We start from the raw sequence: 16,628 nt of genomic DNA, 5'->3' as shown, positions 1-16,628 counted from the left end.
ATAATAAAAATTCATATAACCTAAAATTGATTAATTTTACATTCTTTTAAAATGACAATAAAATGTCAAGTATTAAAAATGGAAGGAGTATTGTTTATTATGATCACACATGCTTAAACCAATATCAAACTATGAGATTCCAAGAGCGCATGTAGGTTTATATTTAGACGCGGGACATGTCACATATAATCCTATATAATGCTAATTATAGGGTTAGAAAAATTACATAATAAAATTAAATTTGATGTGGAGCACGTGCCCCTAAGATTAGCAAGGAGAACAGCTTGGTAGATATCAAACATTGCGATATAATAAGCTTACCTAACATGGTCTGGTTGACCGGCCAGTTATATTATTTAAAAGAAACTTAGGCAAGCAACGATTTCAAAAGTTTGAAAATTCAATTTCCACTTAGTTTTCAGCATGAAAATTCGTGATAGAGAACTAGTCTGGAATTGGTAGTCATATAACTAGCAAAAATATATTCTAATGGAATATATATAACAGAAACTTTAGAGCCTACAACTACTCCCGATAAGGCGATAATACAGTCAACATTGAGAAGAGAATGTGTTTAATTATTTTGACTTCTACTAAGAATATTTTCGATATATTTTGCTATTTTCTCCTCTTTCTCTTTTAAAATAGAAAAATCTATATAAAAAAAAAGAGTTCTGTCCTAATGTATTATTGTAAATAACAATTTCTAAATATAGAAGAAACTAGAAAAATGCATGTAATCTTTATTATAAAAGAAGAAATATAAATGGATTGGAACAATTTTATTTCTAGATATTAGATATTATTATAGATGTGAAAATATCAATGAGTTAGAAATGATGTAACATATTTTTTTTTTGGTAAACACGGATTAAATTAGTAATTGGGAATTGGCCGCTATTGTGGATTTGAAGAAAATTATATTTTATTATCATTAATTCTATAATATTTAATTCATGTGAAAAGTAGTTCAGACACACGTTAAGTCAAGTTATAACCTTCCCCTTTTCTTTGTTTATTCAGACAAGCTATAAGCTTGTAGAGACAACATTAAACAAACACACACCAACAAAGATTTTCTTTGTAACCTCGTAAGAGCATTAGATCATGACAAGAGACAAGAATGTGAAGCTAAATGTTAATTAGATTGTTTTTTAATAATAAAATGGGCCCCTCACTCCCTTAGTAAGCGAAACAATTTGACAAATTTAAAAAAAAAGAAGTCAAAAGGTGTACTTAAGAATATACAAGGGAGACGTTAATAATGATTAATTCTAATTAAAAAGAAACCAAAACAACAAATAAAGACATGTTGAGTGTTTTGAAGACAGTGATAACCTCTGACCTCTGTCTAGTGATATTCGAAGCCTTGCGATTAATGCTAATTAAGGATAGTCGTCGTGCTTAATTATAGGCAATTAAAAACTTTAAATAAGGTTCTTTTCACTATTTGAGCCGTCCCACACACAAACAAAAATTAAAAGCTTTGTGTTTGAAAAATTACAGCTATACACAAATGCAATCTGAATTATGATATCTTTATTCTCACTTTTTAAAATGACATATATCACATATCCTAACAATAGTTAAGCAACTCGACATCATAATAGAACCAAATCGATTAAAAGGTTTTTCTTAATCTATGTGCATAGCTGTAAGACGACTTATATTAAAAACGCAGGGAATACTAGTCAAATGCAATCTGAATTATGATATCTTTATTCTCACTTTTTTTTTTAAATTGACATATATCACATATCCTAACAATAGTTAACCAACTCGACATCATAATAGAACCAAATCGATTAAATTAAATTTAAACAAACCGATATAAAATTAATGTTAGACTATATACGATCAACATTTACTTATCATCTAATTTAGTTGAATCATAATACATTAACAACCCGATTTTGTTTCACTTAAAGATAAAACACATACAATCATTATCTTGGTTTAATAAAATAAACATAAAAGACACAGAGCCGGTCCTATCAAAAATCAAATAAAGGCCGGAATAATATATATGCGTCAAGGTGGGGACAAATCCAACTCCTCACACAATAGAAATTTTTCTCAGAACCGTTACGCTAAAGTCACATTTGGAAATTTTATGACCGATTAAATAGTTATTTTTGTGCGGAAGCCATGCTTCATCTGCTTGGGCACAGGGCCAGCACTAAAAAGACAAATATTATATTCAATTAAATTTTTGAACCAATTTCAACATAAGATAAAAACATACAATGGTTGTCTTGATTTAATAAAATAAACATAATAGCAAAATATTATTTGCGTTAGTTTTAACGCGGATTGGATCCCAGTTTTGAGTTATTTTAAAATGAATTAAGAGAAAATGCAATATTTACTTTAGTTCTATATTTATAATGCAGTTTTTCCTTGTTTCAGTAGTTTACGTACTAGCAATAACATGAATATGTAACATCATATTTTCTCGAAACTATATGTAACATCATATTCATTCTTTGTAATATTCTTGTTGTCTAATTCCAGTTTTAAAATATTATAAATCTTACTTTATTTTTTTTTAAAAATTTATCTGTAAAAACTAAATTTATAAACATAAATTTGAAATATTTAAAATATACAAAAGTTTTAAAGATTAAAACGATGAATGAGAAAATATTTAAGAATCATAAATATGAAGTATAATTAATTATAAAGACCAAGATTCAAATAAAAAGATGAAACTTCAAATTTAGAGTTTTGAGTACTCAAAACTCTAAATTTAAGTTTTAAGTTTTTATATTTTATATATGTGCTAGTTATTTATAAAAGTTTTATGAATTTAAATTAAGTATGACAAATACAAAAACCATAGTATAAATATAAATAGTTTTGAAGTTAAGTTTGAAGTTTTGGTATATATGTGCTAGTTATTTATAAAAAATATATGAATTTAAATTAAGTATGACAAATACAAAGACTATAGTATAAATATAAATAGTTTTGAAGTTAAGTTTGAAGTTTTGGTTTTGGAGAAGAATACTTTTAAATTTCAGATATGAAATTTTAATTTTTTTTTTAGTGTTTTTTGGAGATGTTTTAAACAAGTACTATTTTTTAACAAGTACTATATATTCTCTTAACCAAGTGGTCTTAGTCTAATGGTAAGAAAACGCGGATCCTGTAGATCTTGTGGTAATTAGTCATTGAATCTAAAAAACCTTTGAGATCACACCATAGTTATAAAAAAATAGTATACATTCCCTTGATATTACTTCAAGATTAGTTTTATAACACACACGTACTCGGAATCCTAATATATTGTAACTGGAAAACGCTGTAGAAATAACGGGATGCACTAAACGGTGAAAATCCGAAATTTAAAGCAGGCCGTTAGTGCCTAATATTCGTACAATATTGCGAGAATTTGTTAGAAAGGTTATGAATCTAAGAAATGATAGGTTGTGTGTGTGTGAATGCGTAGAATTGAGATAACAAAGTGATACATAATTTAGTTTTACAATAAATAAACATGAGCATGCACTTTTGAGATCTAGTAGTGGAATCATATCAATGATGTAGGCCACAAAAGAATAATTAAACGTTTAATATCTGGTTCGTATTTGTGCAGTGTTATAATCAATTCCAAACTATTTAAAGTATATTATACTTGGTGGGGTATATGATTAAATTTCATACATTTATTTTTTCTTAAGAAAATAACCCTAGGAATATATTGAAGGCGTTGAATGTTCGTTCCACCCCGCACCGCACTACAATTAATAGTAACAAATTTTTTTTACATACATTATATATTTATACATTTTTATTACTATCAGAACTATATCACACTTGTACCGTTTGTTCTACACCGCTCAATTCGTTGTTATCATGCATAATACGTATTCCCTATATATGTGTTTCTTAAAAAATATCAATTTGACTTTTTTACATGGATTAAATAACTTGATAAAAAATTATTTTTATCCATCATTAATACTTTAACAAAAAATCACTTTTCAATTAATATATTAGATTATAAGAAGAAAAATAAAATATTATTCATAAATTTGCATTTAAAATATAAAGCGAAACTTTTTATAAAATAAAATTAAAACGTTAAAATTATTTTATTTAAGAAATGGAGGAAGTATACTATAATTCTACGAAGATATTGTTACACGCCTGCAGCTTCTTTCCAATAAATTTAAAACATTCCTTGTATATAATCATTAAAATTCACAAAGTTCAGATAACCAAGCTAACTTTTTTTTTTTGAAACTAGCTAACTTTATAGTATGTAACAAATATGTAATAATAATGTAGACTTAAGTACTTAGATAAATAAATACGGTTTATCAAAGTAATACTCTCTTTGTTTCATAATAAGTGTCATTTTAACCATTTTTTTGTTATTAAAAAGTGTTGCTTTACAATTCCAATGCAAATTATACTTACTTTTACTTGAAAATTAATTGAAAAGAGTATCGATTTTATAAATAATTAAAATTATCTCAAATACTATTGGTCAAAAGGTATAATTAACAACAATTTACATATGTTTCCGTTACTTTATTAATATGTGGGAAAATGTCAAAGTAACACTTATATAGAAACGGAAAGAGTACTAATTTATACTAATTATTGATACGGTTTGGAGAATGTCTTATTGTATCCTAAGCAATTACTCTTATCGTAAATAATAAGTGATCCTTTCTATATAACTAATTAGGTCCTTCGAAATTATAAACCTCTTACTAATAGGTTTGTATACAGTTTACTTTAGAAATACGAATTCTGATAATTTTATAACTTTTTGCAAAAGAAAAAGTTCATTCGAATGTTGATTATATATATGCCTTTACTTTTTGGTACATCTTTTAACACACGTAAAAAGGGAAATATTACAGATTAATATAAAACTATGTGAATAAATCTAGAAATAATTATTCAGTTCAATGTCTTCCAACATGCTTTCCTATCGGGAGATACTGTTTCCTTTGGATAAATTTACAGAAAATAAAATCCTCCGAAAAGGTTACGATATGTATTTTTCGAATGAGTAAAATCGTAGTACTAAAGAGAGATTGAAATGTGTGTATTATAAACGAAAGAAAAATAGCCTTTAAACTAATTAACGTGCCGAACTCTGAAGAAGTACATTATAAGGCCCATAAAACCCAGAAAACATTTATTGCTAAATGGACCTTTACCATGAGATGCAACACTTTACCGTCCAAGCTTCTGTTTTGCAAGGCCTGATAAGTGCATGTCATGTTTTTTCTTTTTTTTTTTTTCTTTTTTTATTCACTTCGTGTCAGGATCACATAACAGATTTATTTCTTCTTTTTTGTGAGACATCTACCGTGATAACAGAAAAGTTTAAATTTTCTTTTAGAATATGGTGTCACTCAAGTCAGATATTAACATAAAATTCATGCACATTTTTAAAGTAATACACTTTGATATATAACTTTAAAATTACTAAAGCAAACTTTTATTAAAATTCATAAGAAATTGTCTATAGTTCCCAAATTTCACAAACAACATATTCCCCTTGTCTGGTGCTCCTCCTATGTTGCTTGGTTTTATGCTCATGATGTCTCTATCATCATGTGGTATTATCATCTTGATCTTTTCTGTCTCATTATGTTGATGCAGAGATCATCTGTTCTTAGCCCTATTGACTCTTCTGTTGCTGATCCTATAGGTTCTCCAAATGTCTTGTACGAAATCAAAGGTCGTGCCAGAATTTCTTTCAACCCATGAGAAGATGTAGTTCTGGTGTAGAAACTCCCTTGAATGGCAATACTTCCACAACATAATTTGCCTAGCAAACTCTCAGGTTGTGGGATTAGACGTTAGCTAATATTTTCTAGCAAAGCATATCATTGAAGATTAATCCAGACTTCTATTTCTAATCACGGCCTAAGTTTCACTAACTTTCAAAACTGGCACTGAAAAATATCATTTTGATTATAAAACGTTCCCATTTTTTGTCTTTCGAGTCTCGCAAAATAAATTGCTTGGGTCAGGCATTCGCGAGCTAAACTTTGAAACCTATAAATCAGGTGAGTTTAATATGTTTGACCAGAATCACCAGATGAATCATAAAGATAGCTACGACGAAGTTCGATAATCATAATAGTATTCTCATAGAATAAGTTATGGTAGCATGGAGATAGAAATGATATAAGTATAATCTTGGAATAATAACGATACTTGATTTCGTGTGATTAAATATTGCCTTTGATTTCAAGTCATGCCAAATAATTCAAACGAAAAAAGTTTACTAGTAGGAGTCACGTCTCCACTACAATGATTGTGGGAATAGTATAGTTTAGAGATCTTTATGTTTGATTATATTTGTATAATCCACAAACCACACGATTAGAGTATGCCGTTCTTATAAAGCCTAAATTAATTAGTTGGAATATTTTGAGGAAGATTGGAGTTCCATACCGTTTATACCTTTAAGAGTTTTAGTCATAGAAGAGTCATTATTTTACTAATTACTTTTGCACTCTTTTTTCAAGCAAACACAAGTTTATGGGTAAATGTAACATATTCGAACGGCATACTCTAATCGTGTAAGATTACAAAAAAAGATTACTTTGATAGAGCCGCGAAGCTTACAAAGTGAAATGTGCTGTTATTAGATTCTAACTGTATGTAAGATTTTAGTGACTTCAGAATTATGAGTTTTATATATTTTTCTTAAAAAGTTGGATCAAATATTTTTGAATTTGGAAGAATTATCATATAACATTGTGTCCACACAAAGTTAAAAATTATTTTGGATATCAATTGAAAGTTCAGATGATAGATTGTAACTCTTAGTTGTTGGGAATTCATGATGATTTCTTAACTTTGTGTTAGGGAGGAAAATTGTTCGTTTACTCCTATGATTTTCTTATGATTTTCTAATGATTTTTGAAATTATTAAAATATAGACTATGCAATGGGTTAAAATAGATTGTAAATTCACATGTTTTCTAGAACCGCTTGGAAAATTACACTCTGCCTCATGACGCAAGTCGCAAGCTTATATCTAGATAATTCAGAAATAGAAGAACGCTAGACCGTTCCCCATGAAATCGTGACCTACTTCTCTTCTTCTATCTGAATTCTCTTAAACTATTGAAACTCGATTGGATCCTTCGCTTGTATCCATATTGATGGGGGCATTGAATCGTTGATATCAATTTCAATGGTTACACATTTCACAATATTGACTCCATTACTTTCTTATTGAAATATTTTTCCTTCTAAATTATCTCAATAAATAGATTATATTATGTTTATCCAGAATTCTCATTTATCTATATAATTAACTATTTTAATATTAACCAGACTTTTTACACACATTCTGAACTAAAAGTTTTACTAGTGATGTCTTTTGAACTCAGTGACTAGATAATATTTTTGTTTGTTTATGAAAAAGTAGTGATCATATGTTTGCTAAACTTTAGTTAAGATATTGGATCAGGCTTCAGAAAATAATTATATTGTTCTTTTTTTGCTGATACCACGTATTGAAAAATTCACTCCTTTCATTTGTATCTGAAATACTCCCTCCGTTTTTAAAAATTACATATTCTAAACTTTTCACATATATTAAGAAAACTCATTAAATATGTATTGTTTTTTGTGAATAACAATTTTTCATAATTTTTAGCCAATAGAAATTCAATAAACACCATTAAATTTTTGAAACTTGCAATTTTTCATAAAATCATACATTGAAAAAGTAAAAAATGTATCTTTTTAAAACAATTTTTTTTCCAGAATATACATTTTATAGGAACGGAGGGAGTATACTTTAGTCATCTCGATCCGTAAATGCAAAGCAAACCGTTTAACTGAACATACCCATCAGCACTCAGCAGACTCGTTAGAACAAAAAGAAGTAGCAACTTGATGACGTGGTGGGGTTGTTTATGTATATGTCGACGTGAACATAAAACATTTATGCGAAAAAGGAAATCTACAGTAAGACTTTGGACCAGATCAACAAACCTACCGAATCTGTGAACAGCGTTACTTTGAAAATAACAAATAACTGAAATATTGTAGATAAGCCTTTCGAATTTCAATAATAAAATAAAGACAAAGGTATGGAACCCACACTAAGTTTTTTTCTGTGTCGGCAATGAAGTTCATGTCGACGTTGCAACAAGTGGACAACGGCTTTTTGTTTTGTGCCTTGTGAAGGACTCAACTTTATCAAATTCGCATATCTTTTTTATTTAAATTTTGATTCCACCAAATTGATGATTTGTTAGTAAATTATCCACTGATTTGTCTAATAAATGACTAATGAGCCATCAATTTGATTCAGTTGGATGCCAAAAGCTATTTTATTAGCATTAATTTACTTGGTCTACAATGGACCCAAGTGATATTGGGACCAAATAGTATTGGTCACTTAAAAAAAAATACAACAAACAAATCAGCAATTTAAATTAGGAGCTAATTTTATAGCGGCAGATCATTGTCACATTCACTCTTATCTTGAACTTCAAGCATGTCGCCGACGTCTTTCGATTTTCGTTTTCTTGACTTCTTGAAATTGTATCGACGATTTACTATATACACGCGTATATATTACACGTCATGTACACATAAAACCATACACGTGCATTACAAGAGAGATTTGATCTATTTGTCTAACGTTTAACAGAAATATAGAAGTATATAGTATTATATAGAGGGATAAAATGCAAAATGTAGATGAATAAGAACAATAACGGGATAAAAATCCAGCATCGACTTAAGTTTGAATATAAAGTTTACAAATGTTCAACTTCAGCTGTGAGCAATTTAAAAAAAAAAAAAAAAAAAAAAGCTGTGAGCAATTTTATGTTTCTTTTTAATTAGAGGTATACTTTGAGTTTTTGATTACATGACCAGTTTTTTTTGCCAACATATATTTTTATATCATATATTCACCATTCCCGATTTTGTTCTATATGATCTCAGTTTTTCACGTTCAAAAATTTGAAGTCACAATATACAAACTACACATATAGCTAGCCTACAATTTATAAATTCAACGATTTCACTTAGAAGAAAACCAATAATATTATATAAAAACGACTGAAAATATGCATTGACCATCGCACTTTTGTATTTTGGATCTCTCCAACATTATGTAGACAAAAAAAAAAAACAAATTCTCTCCAACATTGTACCATTCTGAACATGTTTTTCCATACTTACTTTAAGCTTGCTATTTCAGCTAAATGAGCTTTTCCACTCATTTTCTGTATGATAAAACTGTAAGCGTGCCGTTTCAAGCTAATTGACCAAGTTAACCATGTCCGACTTCATTGAGTCTTTCATAATTTTCTGCCAAGTAATTCCTAAAAAAACTGCCATTTACTAATTTTAGTTTTGCGGCCACATGTGAATTCCAGACAATTATTTTATATTTAGCCAAACAAATTTTCTTATCTGCGACTTTAGCTCTTGCTCCTTTTAGTCCACAATTACCCTAACAATTCAATGTTTTCCAAGCTTTTCCTCAATAATGACTGGACTGATGTGTTTCATTAAATTACAAACACAATACTGGCCCAAATCACTAATAACAGTTAAAACTTAAAACTCCAAGTCTTCAAGTACTATATAAGTTTAATTAGCGATATAGCTTGCCGTTATTTGCTAAAGATTACAATATACATACATATATTAAGAAATCCATCTGGTAAGCTCTAATTAATGAATCTTTAAAAAAAAAAGCTCTAATGAATCTTTGAAAGCAAGTTCTAGTTGACTTCATTTAACTATTTTAGTTTTCAACTTTAAATTTGAGTAATTGCTAAATAACCTTCTTTTTTGGTTATTTGACAAATAAGTCCTATTTATAATATATGTTGACAAAAATAAGAATTTATTTTCGTAACAGAAAAGAGAAGAGAAAAGAAAAGAAAAGAAAAGGAAAAGAAGAAAAGAGAGGTCGCTGAAGTAGGGTTAACACATCCTTGTCCAATGGTGTCTCTTTCGTCAACACCTGTCGGCCTTCTCACTTAAACACGCTCTCTACTCTCTTCTCACACCTCTCCCTCTCTCTCCCATTTAATCATTTCTCTCCATCAAACACACAAAGCCAACTCCACAACAAGACAATCAATACTCTTTTCAATTTTCTTATTATTTATTTATTTTCCTTTCTTCTTCCTGTTAAATACAACAAAAGTAGAAAAAGGAGAAACCTTTCCTCTCTCTCACCTGCAATCAAACGGTTACTTTCCTTTTTTAAAACGGTGACTTCAAATCTGAACCCTTCCCCCAGAGATTGGTAGATGGAGTTTGAATCGTTTCTAGTGTCCTTAGGGACGTCAGCAGTCATCTTCGTCGTGCTCATGCTCCTCTTCACCTGGCTCTCTCGTAGACCCGGTAACGTTTCGGTTTATTACCCGAACCGGATCCTGAAAGGAATGGATCCATGGGAAGGCAGCTCCTTGACCCGAAACCCATTTGCCTGGATCCGCGAAGCTTTCACTTCCACCGAACAAGACGTCGTTAAGCTGTCCGGCGTCGATACCGCCGTCTACTTCGTCTTCTTGAGCACTGGTTCGCCTCTTCTGATCTGGGTTTCTAATTTTACCTTATAAAGTTTCCATCTTTGGAGACAATTGGGGAAAAAAACGTTTCCTTTTTTTATTTTGGTTGTATATTGTTGTCTCTGACTCTGTCTTGTTTGCTATGTTCTGTTTTACTTTGTCCATATTTGCTTAAAATAAAGTACCTTTTGAGTTTTGGTCTTTAAAAGATCTTTACTTGTAGACATTTGGGATTGAAATTAGAACCCAGTAGACACAAGTTTCTTTGTTCTGAATGTGTTCTTCAGTGTCTTAATCGTTGCTCTAAATAAGATTGACATAAGAGTGTTCCTGATGGTTTTTTTTTGTTTGTTATGAAACAGTTCTTGGGATATTTGCTTTGTCGGCTCTTCTTCTCTTGCCGACTCTACTCCCTTTATCCGCTACTGACAACAGCTTAAAGACCTCAAGGAACGTCACTGACACCACAAGTAACGGAACCTTTAGCCAACTTGATAATCTATCTATGGCTAACATCACTGTAAGTAAACACTTCATTCATTTTTTTTGATCATTGTTGTTGAGCTTAAAGGTTAATTCATTCTGTTTTAACAGAGAAGGAGTTCAAGGCTGTGGGCGTTCCTAGGAGCGGTTTACTGGGTATCTCTAGTCACATATTTCATGTTATGGAAAGCTTACAAGCACGTCGCTGCACTGAGAGCTGAAGCTCTGATGTCTAGTGAAGAAGTATTACCAGAGCAATACGCTATTCTCGTTAGGGATATACCTTCCCCACCTAACGGAGAGACGCAGAAAGAGTTCGTGGATTCTTACTTCAGAGAAATCTACCCGGAGACATTCTACAGATCCCTTGTCGTAACAGAAAACAGCAAGGTAATCTATCTATCTACCTGCTTCTGCTTTGTTCTGCCCTTTTAAAGTCTCAATCTTTCTTACTCACTGGCTCATGCTTTGTTTTTTAAACCGGACCTACCCAATGGTTACCATCTGGTTGGGTCTAATAATTGGTTTGACACTCACAAAGCCGGATTGAATTTGAAAGTTATTGAACTCAATAAAAATCATTAAAAATATCAAAAATCCATAAACCAACCATATAAATAAAAAACTAATTTATATTTATTATGTTGTATATTTGGTATTTATTTATATTTTAACTATGTATCATATTTACTAATACTACTTTTAAATCTATATATTAAAAATATATTGAACCAGGTTTACCCAACCGATAACCCAAATATTTATCCGGTTCAGCTTATGGTTCGGTTTTAAAAACATTGGGCTCATGTTTTGTAGATTAACAAGATATGGGAAAACTTGGAAGGTTACAAGAAGAAGCTCGCGCGCGCAGAAGCGGTCTTTGCAGCCACTAGTAACCGGCCAATGAACAAAACCGGCTTGCTCGGGCTAGTGGGAGAGCGAGTAGACAGCATTGACTATTACACAAAGCTGATCAACGAGTCTGTAGCCAAACTAGAAGCAGAACAAAGAACGGTTCTCGCCGAGAAGCAGCAAACCGCAGCGGTTGTGTTCTTCACGGACCGTGTCACTGCAGCTCTAGCCGCTCAGTCACTACACTGCCAGATGGTTGATAAATGGACGGTGACCGAAGCTCCCGAGCCTCGCCAGCTCATCTGGGAGAATCTCAAGATCAAGTTCTTCAGCAGAATAGTCAGACAGTACTTGATCTACTTCCTCGTTGCAATAACCATATTGTTCTACATGATCCCTATAGCGTTTGTATCTGCGATCACCACTCTTGGGAATCTCCAGAAGGCTCTTCCCTTCATTAAACCGATCGTGGAGATTGCTTTTATAAGAACCATCTTGCAGTCTTACCTTCCTCAGATTGCGCTCATTGTCTTCTTGGCTATGCTTCCTAAGTTCCTCATGTTCTTATCCAAGTCAGAAGGGATTCCTTCGCAGAGTCATGCTATTAGAGCTGCCTCCGGGAAGTACTTTTACTTCTCGGTGTTGAATGTCTTCATCGGTGTGACACTTGCAGGGTCTTTGTTTGATAACTTGAAGGCTCTTGAGAAGAAACCAAACTCTATCGTTACCGTTTTGGCTACTAGTCTCCCTAAGAACGCTACTTTCTTCTTGACATACGTTGCTCTCAAGTGAGTTCTCCTCCTTCCTCTTGTCTTAATAACATATACACAAGCGCTTGTTGTCTAACTCTTCTTTGTAACTTTCAGGTTCTTTGTTGGTTATGGTCTTGAGCTGTCTAGGATCATACCGTTGATAATATTCCATTTGAAAAAGAAGTATCTATGCAAAACCGAAGCGGAGGTCAAAGAAGCTTGGTATCCAGGAGACTTAAGCTATGCAACTAGGGTTCCTAGCGACATGCTCATCCTCACTATCACCTTCTGCTACTCCGTCATCGCTCCTCTAATCCTCGTCTTCGGTGTTATCTACTTCGGTCTAGGTTGGCTCATCCTGAGGAACCAGGTCAGACTTTCTCATAAAACCCTATTAGGTTTAAGCACGTTTTCAGCTGATCTTGATCTGTAATAACATGGTTTTGATCTGTTATGACAGGCGTTGAAAGTGTATGTTCCATCGTACGAGAGCTACGGGAGGATGTGGCCGCATATTCACACCCGCATACTAGCGGCGTTGTTTCTGTTTCAACTGGTTATGTTTGGTTACTTGGGAGCCAAGCTATTCGTTTGGGCGACTCTTTTGGTTCCTCTCATATTCATCTCTCTCATCTTCGGTTACGTGTGCCGTCAGAAATTCTACAAAGGGTTCGAACACACGGCTCTAGAGGTGGCTTGCCGGGGGCTGAAGCAGAGACCGGACCTCGAGGAGGTTTTCAGAGCGTACATTCCGCATAGCTTGAGCACTCACAAAGGAGATGATCACCAGTTCAAAGGAGCAATGTCTCGTTACCAAGACTATGCTGCTATATCAGCTGCTTAAGATTTGAATCCTCTCCCACAGATTTGTTTTGTTTGTTTTTTTCTAGAAGCTTTTTTTTTTTTTTAATTATTGTGTGTGATTCTAGAGTTTGTTTAGGATTTTTTCGTTTGTATGTGTTGTTTGGTTGTTGTAACTCGTAACCATGTAAGCTACCCTATTAATTATCAACTTATCAGTGTTCGTCAATATGTTAAATGTTTTCATGTGTTTGATGCCTGTAACGAGTACGAGGATCCAAGAAAAATATAACTTTTTTTTTACTCAAAACCATGTGTCTTTGCATTTCACCAGTGAAAAAACTTAAGAAACAGAAAAAGAATGAAGAAACATCTCTTAAGCAATATCATAACACATGAGTTCTAACCACAGTTTTTCTGTTTTGGTTCTCTTCTCTCTGTTAGTTTTGTTGATCCTTGAATCAGTTGCTGCCGCTCTTTGTCCAAGCAAACTGTGAAGGTCTATTATATCCTTTAAATGACGTACAAATGGGACTCAAGTTGGAAGCCCAAGAAATACCCAAAAAGTATTAAATGGGCCACAAATGAAGCCTAAACAAGAAAAGGTTCAGAAACAAAATCTGCCGGTGTGACAAGACACAACAGCCTTATCCAGAGTTAAGATGCTGCGCCAATAGCCACTCGACGCGTCAGCAAAGAGTAGCCAAAACCGAATCCATTTCTGTGGTAGCCAAAGCCACAAGATGAGCCTTGGCTAAATTTTAAATACAAAATAAGAAGAAAGAACTGCGAAAATCAAATCAGAAACAGATTGCACTAGAAATTAAAAGTTTATCTTTCACGTAAGACTCGAAGAAAATGGCGAGCACTGTGATGACTACACTGCCTCAGTTCAATGGTCTTCGAGCCAGCAAGATCTCTGCAGCTCCAGTTCAAGGCCTGGTTTGTAATTTTCATTTTTTCTGTCTTTTGAAATGTGATTTGATATTTTCTATACACTTACGAAACTTACAAACATTAAAAATATATAGAAATTTTAGGGGTTCAATTTCGTCCTTGAACTTGATTTTTATGTGTTTAATTGATCATATTTGACAAGAGACTTTGTAATATAGTATGAAGTTGTTATTACATTACAACGATAATTTTAGTTTAAAATTCCCAAGTTTTAGTTAATGTTATATTTTTAAAATGCTCTCAGGCAACTGTTGTGCCCATGAGACGCAAGGGAAATGGAGCTTTGGGTGCAAAATGTGACTTCATTGGTTCATCAACAAATCTGGTAACTAAAACAAATATGAAGCAAACGTTATTTAAGTATAAGCAATAATAGATTATACTCTCTAATTAGATAATGGTAACGTCGACGACTCTGATGCTGTTCGCTGGGAGATTCGGACTAGCACCATCAGCCAATAGGAAGGCAACAGCTGGACTTAAGCTAGAGGCACGTGACTCGGGTCTACAAACGGGTGACCCAGCCGGGTTCACTCTCGCCGACACTTTGGCTTGTGGTACCGTTGGTCACATCATCGGAGTTGGAGTTGTCCTTGGTCTCAAAAACATTGGTGCTATTTAAACTTGTAGATTTTTAAAACAAAATTCTCAAGAACCTGAGGGGAGATCTAGTCAATGTTTCAAGTTTTTATGTTTATAATGTTTGACTCGTATTATATTTTTCATTAAAACAATTAGAACGACCGCATCTTCAAGTATGTGAACCAAAAGCATTGTTCCCTTGATAGAAAACACCTAACATTTGTCCTAGGCAGATAAGTAGCATTTTCGTTCATAAATACCTAACATGCATTGGGCGGCTCATCGAATTAGACATGAACTATACGGGTAAAAATGATATAGCAAGAGAGAATAACACACAGACTTGAAGCGAATCTCCTTTGTAAAGTCTTTTCTTGAATAATGTGCGAATCTTGTTGTATAACTCTAAGACGAAACTTGTTTTATAGGCTTATATCTAGAACAAATACAGATACGAAAAATAAAATTTGGAAAATTGTAGGCTTGTAGCTGAATGGTTTAGCAATACGAGATAAGCATGGGTTTTTTTTTTTTTTTTTTTTTTTGTCATCAGCATGGGTTTATAGTAGAACAAACAATTTTTCATTGGGAAAAAGACTTCTGCATATATTCGACCCATGTAATGAGAGAATCTATCGTATCAATGAGAGTACTATTTCATAGTATCATTTTTTTTTAGTTTAGTTAGTTACAACTTAAAGTGCATGTGCAGACATCTGGATTCAAAAGCGGATCTAGCGTTGAGGCGTTTCTAAGATCTTAACGAGGAATCAAAACTTTTGGCCAGTATGTAATAATTTTTGTAACTGATCCGATTACAACTGAATACATAACTGAAATTTGAACCTAGAAAATAAGTCAACTATCAAAATGTATAAAAAAACAAAATTTCCCTGAGCAGAGAGCATTAAAATAGAACACAGGAATTGCCAAAAAGAAAAAAGCGTAGAAGTTAAAAAGAAACTTTGTAGTTTCTGTGAACAATGTTACTTGTGTCATAACATTGTAGTTTATCGGATCCTTCCGTCATCTTCTTAATGAAAGGTTTGAAACTGAAACCACATAACAGGTAAAGTATCCGCATTAGAACATCCGCAATGAAAATCCTTAAAGGGGAATCCTTAAGAAAAAAATAATTAAATAATCAGTAGACCCCACCAAAAGTTAAGAATTCAATCTTTAAAATTTCTAAATAAGGACTATTTTTTAATGAATCCTTGCATTATTTGCGGGTCCTTACAACATGTGGCGACTCACGATTGGTTGATATTTTTTTTATTTCTAATCTAAAAAAGAAAAAAATAATAATACTTAAAAAATCAAAATACATTTTTTCTAAGGATTCCCTTTGGATAACACCATTGCGGGTGCTCTTAGTACGTTACACGGAAGCTGATATTGTTCTGCCATAATTTGGAAAAAAATTATAGATTATTTTGGTATTTCTTTCCTTATTTAAAATGAAAAGTATCCCAACATGATCACCCACCACAGTAGCTTAGAGCACCATTAACCGGAGTGTTTAAGCGGGATAATTAATAATTTTTAGATTTAATAAAAAAAAAAACTAAATAAAATAAGAAGTGCTGCTTGAAAGGTGTTTAATTAAGTTGTCGAAGAAGTCGGGCTTGAGGAGTACTTAATCATTTATTAGTAAAAAATTGAT

General features: G+C 32.3%; 2 protein-coding genes across 2 annotated transcripts; both read left to right on the top strand.

The window, feature by feature from the left end:
* The first annotated feature begins 10,054 nt into the window (after positions 1–10,054).
* LOC106361580 (CSC1-like protein ERD4) lies at positions 10,055–13,652 on the top strand. The gene is made up of 6 exons (XM_013801356.3): positions 10,055–10,545; positions 10,898–11,055; positions 11,130–11,408; positions 11,835–12,658; positions 12,737–12,992; positions 13,083–13,652. The coding sequence occupies exons 1-6, from the start codon at positions 10,275–10,277 to the stop codon at positions 13,464–13,466; spliced, it is 2,172 nt and encodes a 723-aa protein (XP_013656810.2). The 5' UTR covers positions 10,055–10,274; the 3' UTR covers positions 13,467–13,652.
* Positions 13,653–13,917: 265 nt separating this feature from the next.
* On the top strand, positions 13,918–15,138 carry LOC106361579 (photosystem I reaction center subunit psaK, chloroplastic). The gene is made up of 3 exons (XM_013801355.3): positions 13,918–14,365; positions 14,625–14,705; positions 14,775–15,138. The coding sequence occupies exons 1-3, from the start codon at positions 14,282–14,284 to the stop codon at positions 15,000–15,002; spliced, it is 393 nt and encodes a 130-aa protein (XP_013656809.1). The 5' UTR covers positions 13,918–14,281; the 3' UTR covers positions 15,003–15,138.
* The last annotated feature ends 1,490 nt before the right edge of the window (positions 15,139–16,628 follow it).

This window comes from Brassica napus, chromosome A8, assembly GCF_020379485.1.
Source record: "Brassica napus cultivar Da-Ae chromosome A8, Da-Ae, whole genome shotgun sequence".
In the NCBI taxonomy this organism is placed as follows: Eukaryota; Viridiplantae; Streptophyta; class Magnoliopsida; order Brassicales; family Brassicaceae; genus Brassica; species Brassica napus.
This window is presented reverse-complemented; position numbering and strand designations above follow the sequence as displayed.